Here is a 23,932-nt window from a genome sequence, read left to right as displayed (position 1 = left end):
AGTCTCTTAATTATTTTATTAATTATTGTTAAATTATGAAATATACAATACAAAACAAATACAATATATTTGGGATTTCATATATTTTACTAATTTCTTTTTTATTTTTAAATTTCTGTCAAATATTTTTATAAAAATCTATCAATATTTAGACAAAATAATATAAATGTGTAGCTTAGAAAGAGAGAAAAAACATTCCAAACTCATGATTATTTACTTTTTTTTTATTTCTCTGATATTAGTAGACACTCTGATACTTCTTTTGCGATTAGAGTTGAACGACCAAATATAATACTTATACATATAAGCCGATGAAATAAGTTTGTAATATAATTTAACTGCATCGATTTATAATATAGTCAACACATCGTAAATACAGTTCACTTTGGTACAATTATATAGAATTCTGTTTTATTGATTTTACATTAAACACCTAATCGTCATTAATAAAGAATAATTTTACTGATTAAAATATTTTGTGGGACATTAAGAGCATATCGAAACTTCTCTCTCGTATTCGATTTTATCTATAAAACTATAATATTGTCAAAAAATAAATTACACACTTTAAAGTAAAACAAAGCTGATTTGGTACAAAATAAACAAAAAAAACGAATATGAAAGGACGCATCGTCAATTTTACATTATCTCAGCAAGATAATTTAGTTGCGCCAAGATTGATGGCCAGCATGGCGCAATTGAGATGTCTGTAAAAATTGATGCAATATTTAGAGAACGATTATTCTCTTTGCTACAAGTTCTTCTCTGTGCTTGAGTAAAAAAAGAAAATACTATCGAATAAAATATTGCAATTTTATTTTTAAAAAATGTTATATTATTAAATTATGTATTTAGGAAATTAATTATTTCTGTGCCCCATCTAAAAAAATTATTTTTTAAACTAATACATATTCGAATTGAATCAAATATAAACAAAATGGAAGAAAATTGTAATTGATGATAACCGTTCATCGATATTAAAAAATGTCTCTCAAAAAGATTAATATGATATTACTACATAATAATTTTATGATGTTTCCGAAAATTGCGAAACCCTCAATATTTCCTCACTTTAGTTTCTATAGTCTGTTCAATTTTGCTCGTTATCAGATGAAATATTTCCTTGCGCAATGCAACTATTTACTGTTTAGTATTCTGCAAAATTCCTTATGACATTTTAAACATTGCTCGATCGTAATCTCTTTGTTAATTGTAAATTTTAATTGATTAACTTTATTTAATTTATCGCAAGATATATGTATATTAAACAGAAAGAAGGAATCACTTCAATTATAAATAAATAATATGCCACTAAATGAATACTCGAAATCAAAATGAAGAAGTAGAATTATTGTCAGTTGATCGATCATTGTTTGTAAAACATTATAAGCTATCGGGCGTTAATTAACGTAAGAAAGATCACGCTAGTATAAAATATATTGTCGATATATTAATTAACGCGTGATATTATATTCAGATATTTGTTATTCTTCTTGCTGAATAAGACAAATGTTGGATCTCAGTGTAAAAGAAACTTTAAAAGGTAAATTACGAGGAAATTACATAAAAAATTCTTTGAATGGCTTTTACCATAATGATCTCATTATTATTTATTATAACAAAAAATATATTTACTTTCTTAAAACTCTATATAAATATAAAAAAAGAAGTCTTACTATTTCCTTGTTCCGAGAGATCGCTAGACCATATACATAAGTATATGAATCAAATGCTGAAATTTTTCACACATAATAATAATCTTCTCTAATAAATCTCGACGCCGTTGCAACATATATCTTTATGGCATCTCGAGATTATTAATCTCACGATCCTAAGTAAAGAATTTCAAGCAGAATTAAGAAACTGGAAATGCTCTAGCACTCTCTGCCACGTCACATTGAACACGCGTGCGTACATTATGCTCGCCGAAAATAGCATGTCCGATCGCTCGACGGGAATCAGTTGACTCGACATTTATCAAGCAGCACGAAATATTCAATTGAATTATTGCTCTAGTTCACATTCACTTTTAATGAATCATCACCATTTCTCCCTCTTGTTTCTTTCGCTATATCATAGCTAATTTAATTTTGGTTATTTTCGTTAGTAAAGATATGATAGGATAAAGATAGGATTGTCTCTGGATACATTATTTTCTTCTAGAAGAAAATATATAGATTATTCTGGTACAACCATATATTTTCTATAACTGAATTACTCGCTTCGATTTCTTGAAAATGGAGGGTCTGCAGAGTAAGACCTGAAAATGCGCGCAACTTGATTTGTAGTCTAAATAAAAAAAATTGAGAAACATGGAGCAAGATATAATAAAATTCAATAGAATTTATTTACACCATCGGCAATTCTCCGTCTTTCTTTCCCCCTTCTTTCTTTCTCTTTTAAATGTTTGCATCTTTTTTTCCTTTTGCAATAGTGATAAATGGAATGCCAGCACTATTTTAACGTGGAATTGAACCAGTAGAAAAATTTCAGTAATTTCTTATCGACGATTCTTATCATAAATCGATTGTTTAACATAGACAAATTATCGTAAACAATACATATGTCACTTAACATACTTAAAGTGCATTTGCGTAAAAAAAATGCAACAATAAGTTAAACAAAATTTTTTTAAGATATAAGCAACTTATTGCCAAATGGTACATTTCATATAAAAAAATAATTAAAAATATGATTCATCTTCTGTAAAATAAATTAAGATAAGGCTTCAGCTTAATAATGTTTTTTTAAAGAAATTAAACGTTGTCAAATTGTCTTAAATTACTCTGCAGAGAGAATGAGAGAAAAGATTAATCCTTTTTATCCAAATTTTCTAATTTGTTAAAAAATTTGTTGACAAACTTATTACAAGCGTTAGATGTACTTTTCATTAATTAAAATTTGTTATATTGAGAGAGAGAAAGAGAGAGAGAGAGAGAGAATTATATCCCCTCAAAAATAAATTTATTCTGACATTTTTCAAACACACGTGACTGATAATATCATATATTGAATTAAAAATAAAATTAGTTGATACTAGATGGAAATTGGAGTGTAAAAAAGTAAAAAGATAAGGTAAAAAAATATGTACACTTTAGATTAATAAATAATTATTTCATCTTTTTTTGGCGCACAAAATTTTCGCATTATATGTACTTGTGTATATACATTTAATAGCCTGCCTTTTATATAGGAAAGATTATGTAAATAGATTTTGATATAAGGAGATGCTAACTTTGTCTATTTTATTGACAAATATTATTTTTATTTAACAATTTCTATATATTAATTCCTATATATGTATTTAAAAAGATCAAGAAAGTTAAATAATTACAGTTTTCTCTCGATCATTTGTATCATGTCGTATTACGAACGATAAGAAAACTAATTATTAAATTTTTTTTTAATAATATACATATAAGGAGCTCAATTCTGGAAAAGGATTTTTCATTCTATATAGTCAATAAATAATTAAAAGAAAATAATATTTATCGATAAAAAACAGAGTCAACAATCCCCTTTTTTATGTTCATCTCGACAACAGTACACGATGTAAAATGAATAAGTGACATAAAAAAAAGAATAAGAAAACGAACAAGGTGCAGCACGTGTATGTGCATCACGTGGAAAGGGGCGAGTCCACGTAAACACAACGTGAATTCCACCTACCCATCGTTGGGGTGCACACGGACGCACCCAACTTTTCCGCGAAGACTGGTTGGTTCACCTCCCGATTTGAACCTCTTTGTTACGGGTCAAGGTCGCTTACGGTATTTCCACCTCCACCCGCTGCCTACTTTCTACTATATCTACTCTAGCGTCGTGTAACTTCTACGATGAAATAAAATCCACCCGCGTCCTGTGGCGTTCGCGCGCGTCTCGCGGTTATCAAAACGTTCTACACTTTCTTTCGTATTTTTCTCAAGATTTTTTTACATTAGCGTGTTTACGTCCATTTACATATATTACATACACGGTCTACGTGAATTTATTTTGATATCAATATTTTTCAATCTTCTGGCGAGAAGGGAAAACATGTTTTCCTGAAACATTTCTATCATATATTCTTTCACTATCCTACATTATTAAATATTATTAGATCAATGTAATTTATATACAAAACCTTCATAATTTTTTTATTATTATACAGGATTTCCTATATAAAATATTACAAACTGTTTTTTCCATTACTGGAGATACTAACTTTAATTTTTTTTATTAAATAAAATAGAATGCCTGAACATGTGAGAAGTAAAAAAATGTTTGGGTCTTTTGAGGGGCAAAACGGACCGCTTTTATTTATTTATTTATTTTTTTTAATGGGATAGAATATAAATTTTCAAATATTCAAATAATTCTTTTATCAAACCTACATATAACATTATAATTATAACATTTATCTAAAAACCTATACAATTTATCTGAAACATTTTTTTCTTATTACATATGATTACAAGTTACAATAATCACATACACAAATTAGACAATACAACGAATTCATTGTAAGACTGTCATTATTGACAACATTATTCTTACTTTAGTCTTATGTGTATGTTTATATATTCTTTACTTATGATATCCTTTATCCATGTATTTCAACAAACTATTTCGGGTTCATGTCACTTATCAGTAATTTCTCAAATTATTCAAACATTCGCAACAGCAAACTTTGATGAAGTTGTGTTAATATATCGTTAGTACTTGATGAGAATGTAAAAAAAATTATCGGAAAGCTGCTAAAATGTTCACTAAACGTTACCGTGTACAAAAATCGCTCATAACATTTTTATAATTTAGAAAAAAGACTTCGAAATGCTGATAATTTATGTAATAAGTTATTAAACTAATATACATAACTAAATAAGTTATTACGTAGCTATATATAATATAACTAAATAAATTATGTAAACTAGCGAAGTTGCTCCTTTAATCGTAAAAATGTTATGTGCAATTTTTGTACGATAACGATTTTTATATGATAACGTTCAATGAACATTTCAGCAATTTCCCAATATTTTTTTTTACATTCATCTAATACTAAGAATATATTAACACATTTATCAAAGTTTAGTCACTAGTGGTTATAGTGCACAAAAATTATCCTTGATACGGATTACTTTAAATTACCTCAGATTAAGATTACTCTTTTCTTTAATTTAAAATGAATTTTAAAGAATTTTTTAGTATATATTTTAATTTTTCGTTGTAAACATTAAAATTTTTGTTCTATTTTAAAACATTAAAAAATTTTTTTTAATATTTTTGAAATATTTTATTATTTTTTAATGCTGTCAATTTTATTCCCAGAAACGTTGGAAATAAAAACTTGATTTTTGCTACTGTTATTTGTTTTCTTTGCAATACATCTATAAAAATAATCAAGTGCAATAAAAATAAAAATAATACCGGTAGAATATTCAATATTATTATTATTTAGCTTACCAAAAGTTGAAGGTAAAAATGTATTTCGCAATTTTTAAATGCTCCGTGTATTTGTGGCCTCTGAGAAAGAAAGCATTACAGGACGTGGTACCGCGAAATCTAATCACAACAATTCCTAGACTATAAAAAAACACGTTTTTACAAAGCGTCAACTCCAAAAATCGATTGCAAATGTATATTATTGTAAAAAGATACAAATTCATTGATGACATTCACTATTGATTAAACATAATTAATTTAAGATTGCAACGAAACTTAACACTATAAGATGTAACATTGTTACTATCTTTCGATCTAACTATGCTAAATAAATTTTTCACGCAATTTTGAATTAAACGGCGTGTAAATAAGAACTTAAAATTATAATTATTTTTTAAATTATCCCACAACAATTTTAAAGCATTAATATTGGATATCCATCCATTTATACATAATGGATTAATTAATCTTTTATTTAATACTTTAATTACTTTTAAATATTGCATTAATTTATTTAATTTTTCAATATGATAATTAGATTTTATTAATAGCGGTCTTCTATATTTTTTATCATTATATTTAGCTAAAGTAAAAATATTAAAACTTTAAAAATTAAAGATTACCTTCAATTATCTCCGATTATCTGAGATTACCTTAAGAATACCTAGAATTGCCTACAGATTTTATTACCTTTAGATTATTTAAATTTCTTATTAGATTGCCCAAGATTACCTGAGAATGCTAAAGATTATTTAGAATTACCAAAAATTACCTTGAAATATTCTTTGGGTTGCCGCTGAATTATCTAACCTTTGTACAAAAATTACCTCAGTGACCAACCCCTCGTTTGCCATTATAATCATCTGAATAATTCGCAAAATTGCTATCTGACATGAACCGAAACAGTTTGTTGAAGCAAATGAGTAAAGAATATAAACATATAAGACCAGAATAGAACTGCTGTTGTTAATTAAGACAATCTTACAACGAATTCATCGTATAGTCTAATTTATATATGAGAGAATTGTTTTTTGTTATAATTCGTTTATCATGCGTAATAAGAAAAAATATTTCAGATAAATGTTATAAGACTTAACAAGAGCTATTGAAATATTTCAAAATTTATACTCCGTTCCATCAAAAAAAATTAAGAAACTCCGTTTGCCCCTTAAGAGCCCTACAAAACACTTTTTTATACATCAAATATTCATATCCTGTTCCATTTAATTTAAAAAAATGTTAATACCTTTAACAATAAAAAAAAATAACTCGTAATATTTTATGTGACAGACTAAATATTCATATAATAAATAAATAAATATAGATATATTTTACATTATTTAAATTTTATGTGATGTGTACCTTAATCTAAGAGTTGAAAAAGACAAAATAAGAAAAGGATTAATAAAAAGAGTACGATAGTAACTAAAATTAAGAATACGATTAATCAATAGATTGTCAACAAATTCTTTGATAAATATGTAGAATCAATTTTTGCTTAAATTATTCTGATAAATTTTCAACATTTAGAATCAATATTTTATATAAAAAAATATTGTAGGAAAAGTAAAAAGTTGACATTCAATCAGAATAACAAGAAGGAAAAGACTGAACACGGGTTTAAGTGGCACGGGAGTATACATATGTTCTACATATTTTCACGTATTTTTTGGTACGCGTGCACATTTATATATATATATATATAAAATGCGACACGTGAATGTAAATACCATCGACCATCGTGTAAACATTGGCAATCTATATTTCACTATGTACCTCCGACTATCGATACGAACGTATCGACAATACGTCGCTTCGAATATCAAATTTATATTTCGATATTCGAACTAGGCGAGAATTTGCTTGCTCTTATACTTTTCGAAAAACTCCTGCTTTTCATCAATATCACAGTCCCTTGATATATTATTTTGTAGATATTACAATGCATAGAATAAATTACACAATCAATTATGCAAATATAGCTTTTGTCGCGTAAATAAATGAAATTGATGTTTTTTTTCAGTTGCTACAATTAATTTGGAATTAATGTAATTACAAATATATGTGTGTGATACATTTATTATATTTGAAAAACAACTTCCTCTTACACACACACAAATGAAGTAATATACGGTAATATATATATACATTTTTTGATATATAGGATGTTTCTAAATAAGTGTGAAAAATTTTAGAAGATGATTCTTCGTCAAAAATTATAAAAAGAATTTTTCATATAAACATATACTCCTATATTTCTCTTTAAAAAGGAATTGCACTCTTCTAAAAGGGGAAGTAAAAATTAGGTTCTTAATTTTTTTCTCAAATTTTGGACAAATTATAAAAATGAAATTTGGGTGATATTTTCCACTAGAGTATTTTTTATTGAAAAGAATATTTATTAATATTTTTTTAATTTTCCTGCATTATAATAAGGAGATAAAATTAACAATCCCTTTACATTTTTTTATTAGAACCTTTTAACAAACTAGAATATGATCATCTAAAAATATGTGTTAGAAAGCTTGATTTCTTTAGAAACATATTTATTTCTTTTATTTTTTCGTAAAATCAATATTTTTCAAAAAAAGTTAAAAATAAAATTTTTAACTTCCCCTTTGGAAAAGTATAACTCAGAAAGGGATATAGAAGTATATATATTTTTATATAAAAAAAATCCTTTCATATATATATGTGTATATATATATATATATATATATATATATATATATGTATATGTATGTATGTATATATATTTATATGTATATAAATGTATATTATATATATATATATATATATATATTGTGTGTGTGTATATATATATATATATATATATATATATATATATATATCCCACATAACACAAATGTTAACAGAAATGTTGCAGAAACGTTTCAAAGTTTCAAAACAGTTTCTAACTAACACTAAAACATCATTAGACATTTAAAAAACATAACATAGAAAACGTAACATTTGAAACGTTTAATCAATGTTTCATAAACTTATTTGTGACAAAATAGCGGACAGTTTCACGTATTTAAGACATATATGAAACGTTTTTGAATAAATTTTGCGAAGGTCTCTGAAATATTTTATGCTGTGTGGGATATATATATATATTTATATATATATATATATATATATATATATATATATATATCCCACACAGCATAAAATATTTCAGAGACCTTCGCAAAATTTATTCAAAAACGTTTCATATATGTCTTAAATACGTGAAACTGTCCGCTATTTTGTCACAAATAAGTTTATGAATGTGTAAATATATATATATATATATATATATATATATTTATTTATTTATTTCGACAAAGAATCATCTCCTAAAATCTTTCGCATTTATTTAGAAACACCCTGTATATCTTCTATTATTTCTTATTTAATAGAATAAATTACATCTTCTACAGCCATAAGAGAGATTTGGGGTCACAAATTAGCATATTTGCCGCGTGTTTTTCACACATTTAAAAATGTCTCGTGCACGATCGATGGTACCGATCTCCAACAACTTGATAAACGTTATCAATGACGAAATAAAACAAAGAAAAAAAGAATAGCAATCAAGATTTATCGAAACTTGAGGCTCAATGTGTGCATGCGCGCATTTATTATTTATAATTATAAAAAGAAATGTCTAATTTCTAAAGTAGATTGCTTTCGTGAAAACAAAAGTACTTTTCTTCGATATATATAACAGATATAAGTAAAAATAGATAAGAGTTTATAGATATTTGGCTTTATTTTTTTTACTGGATCATTATTTTCTTAGAAGTTATTTTATAATAACAGGGTTTTAGATGTACACATATATTTCACAGTTCCGCATTTCATTCCATGTATCTATCGCAATACATTATTCTTGTATCATTTCTTTAAAACATTTTGGATGAATAAGTGACTAAATACGGCGAATAATTCATCGTATGAAGATCGAGAATAAATCATTTTTCTCTTTTCATAGTTTAAATATAAAAAGTGTATCAAGAGTGATTATGCATTTTGTTACATATTTTAAGCAAATAAATGTATAGTTTTTTCTTCTTATGTAGCTCGCGTTGTCTCGATTCACCTTGATATTTCTTCATTACACCGTACATACGTTTTACATACATATGTTTGTCTTAACTCTTTTAATCGAGTTAAGGCATTTTTCAAACATTTTTATTTCTCCCATGGCACGTGGCCGAGGTATTTATTTATAAATACCTACGCCGACGCGCGTGCGTGCCGATGCGAGTGCGCGAGAAGTCGCTGTTGATCGCATATGGAGGGTGGATGCGTGCAACCATACATACATATGTGTGTGCGTGCGTGCGTGCGTGCGTGCGTGCGTGCGTGCGTGCGTGCGTGCGTGCGTGCGTGCGTGCGTGCGTGCGTGCGTGCGTGCGTGCGTGCGTGCGTGCGTGCGTGTGTGTGTGCGTGTGTGTATATGTATATCGATATGTTCCGCGCGTTCTCCCGTATCAATCTCCAGACCCTCGTACATTTAACTGACTTCTTGAACCATCCACGCCTTCCTGATAAATCGCCTATGACGTGACTCGCCATCTCCGCGGTAGGGTACGCGCTTTTATCCTTGCGAAATTTATCGAAACTGCTGTGCAAATAAGTTGATAACGACAAATTATTTATGAGATAGAATTATTTCGGAAAAACGCGGCGAAATTCGACTCGACGCAGTCATATATCGCTTGGGATTTAATTAGGGCGTAACGGAGAAGAAGACATTAGATACACCGCAAAAAAAGGAATGTCGAGAAAATAGATTGGTATCTCTTGGCACGAGAACAAGCGATCATATTGTGACTTAATAAAAAGATAGATGCTATGTGCGCTCACTTCCAAGTTATAAAATATAGTATAAAATTAGATTACAAATACACATTTATTGTACACGAAACAACTGTGTTCAATTACGATGTTTTCACGATTAGTCTCACGACCAAACCACACACTGCTTGCGCTCACCGATTCGAACCAAATTTGGAATATAGATAGGTTATAAGTAGACATGATTTCTGGTAAAGTCGTTTTGATGCATGGGCCTTGGTTATCCCTAGCCAAAATCTCAATGTTGTGCTTTTAGTAGTACTATAATAGTGGCGAAATTTTCTAGATACGTTATACAATCCACTTTATATCGACGCGAACATATTGACCTGTAATTTTTAATATTAAGTTAATGAAATAAACATATAATATATTTTCATTAATTTTTATTTACATATTTTTAAATTTTTTTATAATTTTTATTAAAATTTTTTTTAATTTTTTAAATTATTCAACCAAATTTTTACAAGTGGCAAAGTAAAATATTTTATCATAAAAATTTTAATTTGATTTTCGGAAATATGCGAAATGTGATACAATTGCTTGCGATAATGTTTTCTTCACTCGGTGTAGTTGATAGAAAAGAGTTTTATTTTAATCATTATTTTTATGATGAAACGTTTTACTATGCCACTTGTAAAAATTTTGTTGAATAATTTAAAAAATAAAAAAAAATTTTAATAAAAATTTAAAAAAATTAAAAACATGTAAATAAAAATAAATAAAATATTATTTGTGTTTATTTCATTAACTTACATGAAAAATTACTGGTAAATGTGTTCGCGTCGAAATAAAGTGCATAGTAACATATCTAGAAGATTTCGCCACTATTATTGCACTACTAAAAGCTTAACATTGAGATTTCGGCTAGGGATAACCAAGGCCCATACATCAAAACGGCTTTACTAGGAATCATGTTTAGTTATAACCTAACCTAACTATATTCCAAATTTGGTTCGAATCGGTGAGCGCAAGCAGTATGTGGTTTGATCGTCAGTATTTACTGTTATCTAAATAAAATGTAGATGATAATCTATAGATACAATTTTTGGCGTTATCTCATCTTTATAGATAATAAAAATATATATTATCTATATCTGCATTTTAGATTAAAAAAGTATTAACAAAATTATCTAGAATAATGTTTAGAGTTATAGCACATAAAAATACTAAATTAGGAGAACTTAAAAGTATGAATATATTTTTATATTCCTTTTATTTCCATTTCTTATAACAGCGTTTATATATAAGTGGTCTTAAAAATATTATCTGGAAATTATCTACATGAATCGCTATAAATTTTTATTTTTTATCTAGATACATTTAAAACAAAATTATCTTTATTTTATCTATAAATTTTTACATATTTTTATCTCATCTTTATCTAGCTAATTTAAAAACCATCTAGGCAAAACACTGATTAGTCAACAATATATTCTGTAACAATACATAGGGAAAAAGATGCACAATAATTATGAATTCAATCCAGTTAAAAATGTATATAGGTTCGGAAACCCCGCACTAATATTTTATAGCTATAACTAGTCAAACAACTGGCAAGATCGAAGTTTTTCGTGTTTTACTGGCTGTAAATCAGAAAAAAACTGCTATTTAGTTTTGAGCTTATTACATTTTTTGTTCAGCAGGTCATAAACTATAACATATGAGAAAACCAGCTGAAGTTATCACAATTCAATTTTATATAGGATTTAGTGCAGGATTTTTGAACTTATATGAAATCTTAGATAAAACTGAATGTTTCGATAAAATCAGCTAGTTTTCTCTTAAGTTATAGCTTATGAACTACTGCATAAATAAAAAATGTAATAGGTTCAAAGCTAATTAATGGACAGGTACTGATTTATAATTAGTCAAATACGAAAAACTCGAATTCTGTTTTGTTCAGCAGGTTATAAACTACATATGAAAAAAACCCAGTTGATTTACATAACAGAAATCCAATTCACATAAGATTATAGTGTGGGGTACTTTGGCGCAAATTGTCCGATAGTTTGTCGCATAATTAAGCGACGCATTACACAAGTAATCAAATTGTCATATATGCAATGGGAACGGTATTTCGCTCTGCATCGTATATGCGAAACAAATGGGACATAGTCAAACAATTTCGCACGCATATGCAATAAATAAAAGTACGCAATCTACTTTTTGCCCTCGACGAGAGCGGTATTAGCATACTGCAACCCTTTATGCAAATAACGATGTATATGGTATAAAGCTGTTAAAATTATACCAGCGTGGGATATCTTGCTGAACCGCTTTTACTTTTACTTTATACGGCTCGATTATTATTCCTGATTTTTCCTAGCGTCATATACTCCCTGCGTCACACAACAATCTACCACTCGTGTGTAAAAATAGTCGTTGTAAATTTTAAATTGTTCTTGATTAATGCCAGAGACAAACAAATATATGCATATATACATCAGTGTGTTTGCTGTTATCTAAATATAATTATATAGATGATCATCTAGATGAAATTTTGACGTCATCTTAACTTTATATGGATAATAAAAATATACCTACATATATTATCTATATCTTACAAGGGACATGTCACAACTGTCCGGAACCGATTTGATTCTCCTTGAAATATGTTGTTAAATACACAAATCTAAAAGACACGTATTTTTTTATACGTGCGCAATTTGAGTTTTAAGGGGTGAAACACCCCTTTAAAGAATAACGGTATTTTTCTTTAGGATCAAATATCTGCTAAACTATAAGAGATATAAAGAAAAAACGTACAACAAATTTTAATGGCTTGAAGAGTACTTTAAAGTTATATGAACAAAAATTTTTTTTTTTTTTTTTTTTTTTTAAAAACCCTCACCACCTAATTTTTTTTTTCAAAATTAAAAATTTTGTTTTACCTAATTTAAAGCTTATTTTTTTCCAAATTCAACCATGTGTAATAAAGTTATGTTACGAAATATCATTTTCGAAAATTAATTATAAACGCTCCCGTATATACGCTCATCCGTGCTATGTGCGTAAGTAATTACCGTCGAACAATAAAATATATAAAAAATGTTTTTGTATAATTCTTATTTATGTTTTCTATGTATTTATAACTGCGTATTGTGTATATTTAGATTAAAAAAAAAATTTTTAAATATAATTAATAAGAATTTTTTAAATATACCCCCTGCTTTCTTATTATTTCTTTAATATTTAATTTCTTCTATAAAAATTAAAAACAATTATATTTTATAATAAAATTATTTTTTAATTGAATCTTGCGAATACCAATGTCGCAATATTTGGCATAAACAAATTTATATCTTACGTTAAATGAATCATAAGATAAGATTATGTGTACGTGTTCCAGATAAGTTATAATTTTTACAATAAAATCTTTAATACGTTAAAATAAATAATAAAATAAGATTATGTGATGACGTATTTCTGATAAGTTAATATAAATTGTTCATGTAGCAGCATAATTCTCACAGTCGGTGTAGTCTTTTCGTTGTAATAATATCTGTGTAAACTGTTCTTTATGCAAAAAAGAAAATAAAAAATTTTGTAATATATTATAATCCGTCTTTTAAGTTGTTAGACTTTTATTGGTATCAATAAATTCAATATTATAACAGCCAAAATCGCCACAGTATGACCTAAATCATAAGCCTGCACACGCGATGTGAAGCATTTTTTTTAGTTCATCATTAAATTGCAAAATAAACAATACGAATCTATTTTTTCCTCCACTTCATAATGGAGGGGCGATTATTACCGGAAAACATATATCTGGTCTAAGCCTATAAATTACATAGTTTGAAATAATTGAGAGGACTATCACATCGCATTGAAAGATATATACATTCTCATTACCATCACCTTGTTCAAGAGATCCAAATTATTGGATATTTCTTACAAAATAGAGAGGTTATATTTTTGCATTTCCGCAATTTGACAACAGTAACAGCAAAAAAATCCCCTCTAAAGTACTCTACAAAATTAAATTAAGAATAGAAGTGTAGTTAATCGACTAGACTAGCAAGTAAAATCATTACACTCACGACGCCTGGTTGGGTCCTACAGGAAAAATTAAATTAGTAAACCAATTACAATATAAATTTACGTCAGTAACGATGTTCTGAATATTAAAAAGGGCTTACAATCAAAAAAAAGGAAACTTTAAATCCATTATATAAGCATCGTCAATTGATGCAAAGTGTGAAGTTGACGAATATGTTATTTCAAGGAAAATTTCTACGAACTCTTTTTACTAGTGACGTTATTAATAATTCTGGATTTTGAAAAATAGTAATATTTTTCTGGCAACAAAAAACCTTCTTATTGAACGTTTGATCATTGAAAATATGTTACATTCAGACAAATCGTTTCCAATAATATCTCAAGAATCTGCTTAACAGGGCTCGAAAAAGACACGTACGAAATGTGGTTTATGTGCGTATCATCTTCGATGCCTAACCTGTTATCCTGGGACAAACAATAAGTATCTGTAATGCAATTGTTGGGTGTTTGACGATTTATGGAGGCTGCGAACGAAATACATGGGCAATTGCTCACAACAAGAAATTTTTATGATTAAACGAACATTGAAAAGCGTATTGTCAAGCATCGCTAGGCAATGGAATCAGGATCGTTCACTTTTATTCCCTTTTTTTCATCAATTATATATTATTATTAAGTCAATTTTTCGCAGTAAGGAAAACAATGACTTTGAGAATATACAATTTAATTTTTCGATCATTTTAAAATTAATCAAAAGACTATTGCGCTAAAAAAGCCTGCTTAATAGTACTTTCCTTACGGATAGTCCTGCCTGGAACATTCACCCTGCATTACATGCTTTCGGAAATTTTAAAACTATCGATCGTCCGTATCTTTATGACGTTAATAAAGGAAAATACGGCAACAATACAACAATGTGTGTTTATGATCAGACACTTAAATAACTGCGTTTAAAGATTTTCAATGCGAGATTATAATGTCTGATTAATTTATAATTCAATGCACGAATTATAAAAAAGCAATTTTCGAATACATCACTAAAGCAGTTTCGCGCCACGTTCAAAATTTATTGAAATACTCGTTTTTAAAGAATGTTTACGAAGACAAAAGTCCGGACAATTTTCAAATGGTAACACTTAGAGCCGATAACTTTAATCGAATGTGCTACGGGTTGCAATCGATATATGGCGCGATCACTTTTCCAGGTACATTGAGTAGTCGGTAGTTACAGTTCGTTTTGTCGAATTCGCAGCGTCTCGACAGAGTGAGGATCAGCTCGAAAATTTCAAAGACTTTGGGTAATAAAAAATTTTAAATATGACACATTATCCAATTGATAAATATCTTAAGAAACTTATGAATATCAAAAACATTTGTGTCTGAATTTAACTTTTCGATCTTCTGCTGTCTGGGAATGATATATAGGAGATTAAAAATTAATTCGTAAAAATATTTTAACATACTTTATTACAATGTTAAAATGGAAAAAAAAAGTAAATAGTAAACAAGTAATTTATTTTGCAAAAGAAAAAAATAAGATGCTTTTAAAAAAAAAAAGGAAAAAAAAAAATTTATGTGTATATATGATAATCATTAAGTCACATTTAAAAGCCACTTTTGAAAAATTGTGCAACTCATTATCTACTCGTATAGTTATAGCCAGATATTTCATCTAACGAAACTAAAAACGTCATTCAAACTTTTACACCCTTGCAAAACCAAATATTGGACGTAATGTAAAAATATAAGTTTTTTAGATTTGTGAATTTTGACGTCATCTTAACTTTATATGGATAATAAAAATATACCTACATATATTATCTATATCTTAGATAAAAAGAAGTGTTATCCTTACTAAATTATCTAGAATAATATTCAGATAATTTGGTTTAGAGTCATAGCACATAAAAAAATACTTAAATAGTAGAACTTAAGCAAAAAGTGATAAAAAATTACAAATAAAAATATTAATATATTTTTATATCCCTTTTATAATTTACAATTTTTTATAGCTGTTTTCACACACATAAACGATTTTAAAAATAATATTATCCAGAAGTTATCTAGATGAATCGCTATATAATTTTATCTTTTATCTATAATAGATATATTTAAATTCAAAATCACCGTCATCTTATCTAACAATAAGATGAGTTTACATTTACATATTTTCATCTTATCTATATCTAGATAATTTTAAAATTATCTAAACACAACACTGGCAGTATATGTGTATAATACAATATATAGCTCCCGATCGTACCTAAAGAAATTAATTGAAAACGTCCGGTATGCATTTAAGATTGGCACTGTCGCCACTGTGAAAATTTTAAAGATTCGTGTACATTGCTGTCTTATGAACGCCGGGCACTGCCGCGCGTGTGACCCACTTGCTTAAACGCTAGCGAAATAATATTCCGTCGCGTCGTTGCGAAAAGAGGGGAGACACCTAGCGTCGCCATATATAGGGTATTCCACCAACCAACGCCGTCGTGTCTGTTAATGACAGATTCCTTGACGAAATCAATTTGCGAAAGATTTTGCAAAACAAAAATTTGATGAAAATATAATAAAAAGAAGAGAACTATTTAATTTTCAATTTCTAATTTTGAGGTTGATTTTATCGAGGATAAGAAGGAAGTTTTTTTTTTAAATAAATAAAGATGTGTCTTTTCATGCAATTCTTTGCTTTGTGAGAATTTTATAATTATTGATAATAAAGAGATTATTGAAAAACTAGACACGAGTCTATAAACATGAATGGTAACGCAGTGACGGAATACCTTGTACACACTCGTGTTTGAACTATGCTGAGGACTGAAAAGGAAAGCATGATGCATATCCTGGCACGTCGTCGTGTCATTATCGCGCATTCGAACCACTTTATTTACATACCAATAAACGATGTCAAGCTATTCAATGTAAAATACAATAATGTAATAAAATTATTGTGAAAGAATAATATCTACGCTTGGATAATTAATGAGACGTCTAATTGTTAATTGCATACTGTTGATATACTAAATTATAAAATAGAAGCAATAATATTATGTGTGTAAAAGGTTGACACATATTAAGCACATATTAACCAGATATGCTAGAAATTAATATACATATGTAATACGTAATTTATACTTCATTAATTTAATTATTTTATTTATTAAATCAAAAAAATAATTTATTTATTATACCTTTAATCTCCAAAATTAATATTATCTTTTAATTATGTTTTGAATAATATTAATAATTAACTTTTATTTTAATTTCTTTTTATAAATATGAATAAAGAACTTTAAATACTAAATACTATTATTATTCTATCATTAATTTATACATTTTTTATCACAATAAATGTTATATTATATATTCTATCATTATTACTATTTTATTAATTTATTCTTTTATATACTTACAATATAACACAATTATTAGCTTGCAGTGTAAATAGTATTCAAATGAGCGTGAGGCTTATAACGAACGTTAATGAAATTAATGATTAAAATAAAATGATTTTAATAAAATCACAATTGTATATTAATAATATGCACAATAATATACAGTAATTTTAAATTAGAATATTAAAAAACCTTTATAATATATCATGATATGTTCGAAACGTTTCGAATAAACTGGCACTTGTGTCTTTTCAACCGAATAATTTTTATATAATATATTAACAAAATTGTCAGAAATAGAACGTGTAGATTTTGTTCGTCCATTCGAATCGACTGTAGATACAGTCTTGATAGGTCTTGATAGGTCGAGATTAAGTGATGACACAATTTTCAGTTTTTACCTATTGAACGCTTTGGAATGATTTATGATAATTTTAATTCTAGTGAAACCATTGTTGATTTTATTATATACAGCAAAAATGGAAAAGAAAATATAATTTGTATAAAAAAATATATCTTGTATAATTTATTTAAAAATATCAATATAAAAATCTAATTATTTATATTCAATTATATTATTTTTAATTATAATTAAAGGCTTATTTATTATCTTTCTATATTTCTCAAGTTTAATTTTCAATGAATAAATTTTTTTATATTCTTTGATTTTACCTATATTGATATGCACAAAGGCGTCCGGAGGGGGGGCAAGATGGGACATCCCCCTTCCCCCCTAGAATTTGGAATCAGCAAAAAATTTGGCATTTACTCTTTCTTTGAATAAACGTGTTGGGATTTACTTGCACCGATTTACTTGATCCGATTCGGACGCGGTGAGAAAGCTTTTACCCCAAAAAGTGTATATATTTTAACAATATATAAACGATGCCCCCCCCTGGAAAAAATTCTGCGAACGCCCTTGGATATGCATATACAATTCTAATTTTTATTCATCCATAAAATTTAATTTTAATAAAATTAAAATAATAATACACACACACACACCTATGCATGTGAAACGATGTGTAATAAATGTATTCCAGAATTATGCTGTCTCTCTTTCCCCTCTCCCCCTCTTTCTTCTTCCTCTTCCTCACACTCTCCCTCTCTCTCTTTCTCTCTCTCTCTCTCTTTCTCATTTACCGTAACGCTGCAACTCTTATTTCAACAGGATGAACATCATTCGGTCTTTTCTCGCAGTTTTTCATCGATTCGGAATTCGCATATTCGCCGAAAAAGCACACACTCACACACCCATTTGATGCATTCCATTTCTGAGCGGGTGCGCGTAACTGCTCGCCTCGTGATTCACGCAAGACATTTCGAAACATGATCACGTTTTGGCAAAAACAATATGTCTTATTGCCGAGTGTAGGAAATTCATCAGTTGTAATGCCGACTAGTGTATAATTTCTGAATAGCAACAAATTTTTCGCATCTTATTTTTCACTTTTGTTCGACTAAAAGTCGAACAAAAGCGAAAAACTTCTAAAGTTTAAACGACTAAAGTCGATTAAAACTTATAAAAGTATTGTCTCTATTGCTATGAAACAAACTTATACTGCCTCATCTTACAATTACATTATTATTGATAGGTTATGTCAAATCTCGTGAAGAGACTTATTACGTACCTACATCAAATTAAAACAATTTTATCAATTCTAATAGAAACGATTCACTATGAATGTCAGTAGAATATACACATCCCACACGGATATACATGCTTCCGTTATATTGATTCTATTCCGTTATATTGATGATCTGTTGTAGGTACTTATCAAGGTCAATGGCTTCGCGGCATGCGGCACGGATATGGAGTAAGGGCGAGCGCACCATTCGGTTTGGCGAGTCACTACAAACCGCAGAAACAAATAAGAGCATCCTTGACATCCTTGAGAAGTGCCGACGGTGGACCGGTGGTCGCCCCAACACCGGAACCCACCGATAAAAGGGACCGTCGCGTAGACGATAGTCGAGGAGGATTTGTTCTAAAGGCTAGAAGTGACGATCCACCCGCCCGAAGAAAGAGTCTTACCGAAAAGTCTTTGAAGAAGGGCATTCTTTCAGTAAGAAGTCTCTCGGAATGATGGACAATTATTCACAAAATTCTTATCATAAATTGGAGCATTATCTAGAAGATATGTTCTGTCGATACAGGGTCTCAAGATACGAAAGCAAAGGAGTACGGGTGATTTGGAGAAGCGTGGTACTGGTGGCAGTATTAGAAGTAACGCCAGCTCCGCATCGTGGATGTCAACAGAGAGCTCGCAAAGTCAAGCTTCGGCATCGGTTCACACCGACAGTAATGCGTCCTTTGTCATCGAGGTGGGTCATTTGATTATCTCAATTCCTTCAGTTACTCGACAAGACTCCAATTGGATTTTAATTTTACTCTTAAAGGGATTCTAAACGTCCTTATAAGTTTCAGTCCTGAAATACTCCTTATAATAATTCATTTTTTCGACGATCTTATTTCAATACTTTTGTGCATAAAGTAATGAAAAAAAATTAATTGGCGTAAACAAAGCATATAGTTGATTATAAGAAATAGTATGTAGCTGCTAGTTGTGAAGTATTGAGGTAAGATTAACGAAAAATGAATATTTTATGAGATATATATTGCATACTTTATGTAAAATTATGTTCATAGTTTATATAAATTAGTATAGTATACACATTTCATAAACTATTCATTTTTTGGCAATAATATCTTTATAACATTTTATAGTAAATATTAAGAGAAATCGATTTACATATAAAAAATTATAGTAACTCCATTAAAAAAAAAAAACAAATAAATATTTTCAAATGACCTTGAAAAGCGCCCTCCAGAGAAAAGTCAATAGCGCTATCTTCTGTCTTTCAAACCAAACAACTTTTACTTGAAACATTTTGTTGTGCAAGAATACAAAAATTTTTAGGGATAATTTAACATTTAAATTGAACATTTTGTATAGATAAGAGGGGAGGAAGAGGGAGGAGGGGAGAGAAAGAGAGATGTGGATTTAACATTAATCATAGTTTTAAAATAAGTTTAGAAATAACTGAGTATAATTTTAAAATAATTGAAATTAGTCTGTAAAATGATAATTGCACGACATCGATTTCCAGGACGAACAGATGGACGCATCAGTAACCGAGACGTATCTGGGTGAATGGAAGAACGACAAAAGAACCGGCTTCGGCATATCCGAAAGAAGCGACGGGCTGCGATATGAGGGCGAGTGGTTCAATAATCGCAAGTACGGTTACGGTGTTACGACATTTCGCGACGGCAGTAAAGAAGAGGGAAAATACAAAAACAATTTGCTCATCACTAGCCAGAAAAAGAAGCACCTTTTCATAATCAGATCCGCCAAGTTTCGCGAACGGATAGAGGCGGCGGTAAGCGCCGCTCAGAGAGCAAGCAAGATTGCCTTGCAGAAAGCTGACATTGCCATCTCCAGAACGGCGACGGCGCGAGGAAAAGCGGAATTAGCCGATATTGCCGCCGAACACGCTAGGGAGGACTCGGAATTGGCGCAACAAACGGCGAGACAATTTGCGCCGGATTTCCGACAACCGGGTTTAGAAAGATTACGAAATAGGGAGATACCCAAGTACGTACCACCGCCTCAGGACTCTCTACCTGGTAAAAGTATCCTGCATAAAACGGCCAGTGTAGACCAACCCAGCGCCACACCGATTAAAACTATCGATTCTACGTCGACGGCGATAACGACGACTATCACGACAACGACAACGGCGACGGCAATACCGACTGCGGCGAGCACCACCGTTAGCAATGTAATGCAGTCAATACGTAGGACTAGCGTAAAATCGCTGCCGCAAAATCAGCTGCCGCCAATGCAAAATCAAATACCGAATCAAGTGCCGCATGTTTCACTGGTGAATCAATCGTCCATGAACCAGCTAAGCGCGCAAACCTCTCTGACTGATCCGAATCCGTATCAACAATACTCGCAAAATGTGTCGGCGAATCCACCTTCGGCGAGTCAATATCCAAACAATATACCGAATCAGTATCAACCGAATCAGTATAGCCAGCAAAACCAATTCCTCCACGGCAGTCCATACCAGTCGCAGTATCATCCAACTAATCCACTACAGGTTGATCAATACTCCGGTTATCAGCAGCAACAACAATTTATCGGACAGCACAACTTTCAAAATTTGCAGGCTTACCCTAATCAGCAGGTGACTTTAAACTCGCGAATTGTGCCCTTCGCGTTACCCTTTTCATTTCTCTCATGCTTGGTCGCCATTTGCGCAACTTTCGACATCGCGATTTACGCGATTACGAGGAATGCTTATGTGTGTCAACGCCAATGATCCTTTTTTCCCTTTTTAGAGTTTGACTCCTTACTGTCGATTTGACAACATTCGAATAAATCAATATAGAGTTTTATTGATATGTAATATATATATATATAAGCAAATCGACGCGTTTCTCCACGTGAGTTTGATTTCACTTGCAAACTTTGTATGTGTTTAATCGTGTATAGGAATAATTAATTAATGATTGTTAATTAATTGATTATAATTAATTAATGATTAATTGTTATTGACGATTATAGATAACCTATTGTTCAACAATTTTTTTACATGTATACTGTTTGCAGTGATATATAGTTGATTAAACTCGAACACAAGTTTACATATTTTCTAAGACTTTAGTTACATATAATTGAAAATTATTAAATTAAATATATAATAAAAGAACACACAATTATTGGCTCCAGTGAGTACTGCAAGGTTCCTTTCAATCAAATATACAATAAAGTTATACTTGTAATTCGATAAGCCTGTAGAATTTTGAATCTTTAACAACACACACACACACACACACACACACATACACATATATATATATATATATATATATATATATCGGGAATTGGAACAAATACATTATTTCTGACGATGACAGTCTATTTATTTAATTTTTAATGTTGTTAATTGCTGGGACAGCTAATGTGAGTTATTCCTAATATTCCTTGTATCGTTTATTTCAAAAACACATTCTATAAAACGCATGCTAAATATTATAATTTTTTGAAAAAGTTTTAAATATGAACAACGTCCATTCATATGTATTTGTTCCGTTATCGAAATCAATTAGCAGTTTCTCGCGAGAGACCGCTAAAGCTACGTGAAATTGATTCTAGACGTCAATACCTTATCAATATGGGCCTGGTCAGATGAATCAATATAATCCGCAACCAATATACTCGCAACAACAAATGTCCCAGCAATATCAACCTGATGGTATGGGGGATGCAGCGAGACCGTCGAGCTCCACGAGCTTAAGAAGAAACAGTAGAGTTCTAAGTCCTCAAGATCGACCTGGCACTATTGGTCAAACGTTAAACGATAGGTAAGATACTTTTTTTATGCAACAATATATATACATATAATTGTGTGTATGTAGGTATGTATTTAGATCTAAAAGAGTTTTCAGATTTTAAAAATCCTATATAAAATGTTGAAGCATTGTGGCTCCTTTGAAATTATACTTGAAAAAAATATCCAAAAAATAAAAAAAACTTTTTTATACATTTTAAAACTTTCTTAGATCTCTGTAAAATTATAATTACATTTAAATAAGTTGCGAAAGTTAAAAGATCATTATGTTGTGCGCTTGATAGGCTGGATCACTATAAGAGGCCACCTAGTCGTGATAGTTCTGTAGATCGTTATGCCAGAGCGCATTCCAGGTTGACTGGATCGAGACAGCCATCCGTCGATAAGACCATAACTAATCTACCTTCCGATATGCTCGATAGGTGCGTAACATATGCACATATACGTTAATACTAATATAGTTAAATTGAAATTTAATTTTTAATTTATTATGTATATCTCGTTTCGCATCCCATTGTATTATTTCCATTTTTGCACCTATTTCTGTCATTACTAATGCGTTACCTACAATTTTTATTTTTGTGCTTTTTTAACAAGTAATTTGTACGAATCATAAATATTGATTTGTAAAATAAAAAAGTGAGTTTTGTTTTTTTATTATAATATATAATAAACGTATAAATTATTATACATAAATATAAAACTAAACGTATATATGTATTGTAGTATATTTATATACAATATACATAGATAACATACATATAAACGTTACAAAATGTTACAGTCACATTTGTTCGATTCGTATTATTGGTTCGCTCTTAGTCTTTGAGGTTTTTGTGATTTCTGACAAATATATATATATTGTTACAATACATTAAAACAATTTGACGTTTTATACA

The 23,932-nt window shown here is 29.4% G+C and overlaps 1 protein-coding gene across 16 annotated transcripts in view; it reads left to right on the top strand.

Moving 5' to 3' along the window:
* Positions 1–23,932, top strand: part of LOC114933366 (uncharacterized) — a 47,692-nt gene that overhangs the window by 14,921 nt on the left and 8,839 nt on the right. For 15 of the 16 annotated variants that reach the window (XM_085481549.1, XM_085481550.1, XM_085481548.1 and 12 more), the window contains 5 exons: positions 19,440–19,735; positions 19,827–19,994; positions 20,781–21,866; positions 22,838–23,046; positions 23,318–23,455. In XM_085481549.1, the coding sequence (XP_085337675.1) occupies positions 19,440–19,735; positions 19,827–19,994; positions 20,781–21,866; positions 22,838–23,046; positions 23,318–23,455 (1,897 nt within the window). The remainder of the gene's footprint in view (positions 1–19,439; positions 19,736–19,826; positions 19,995–20,780; positions 21,867–22,837; positions 23,047–23,317; positions 23,456–23,932) is intronic. The other variant, XM_085481558.1, reaches the window with a different exon arrangement.

The sequence above is a fragment of the Nylanderia fulva genome, unplaced genomic scaffold (assembly GCF_048542155.1).
Source record: "Nylanderia fulva isolate GAGA-0341 unplaced genomic scaffold, ASM4854215v1 Scaffold180, whole genome shotgun sequence".
NCBI classification, from domain to species: Eukaryota; Metazoa; Arthropoda; class Insecta; order Hymenoptera; family Formicidae; genus Nylanderia; species Nylanderia fulva.
This window is presented reverse-complemented; position numbering and strand designations above follow the sequence as displayed.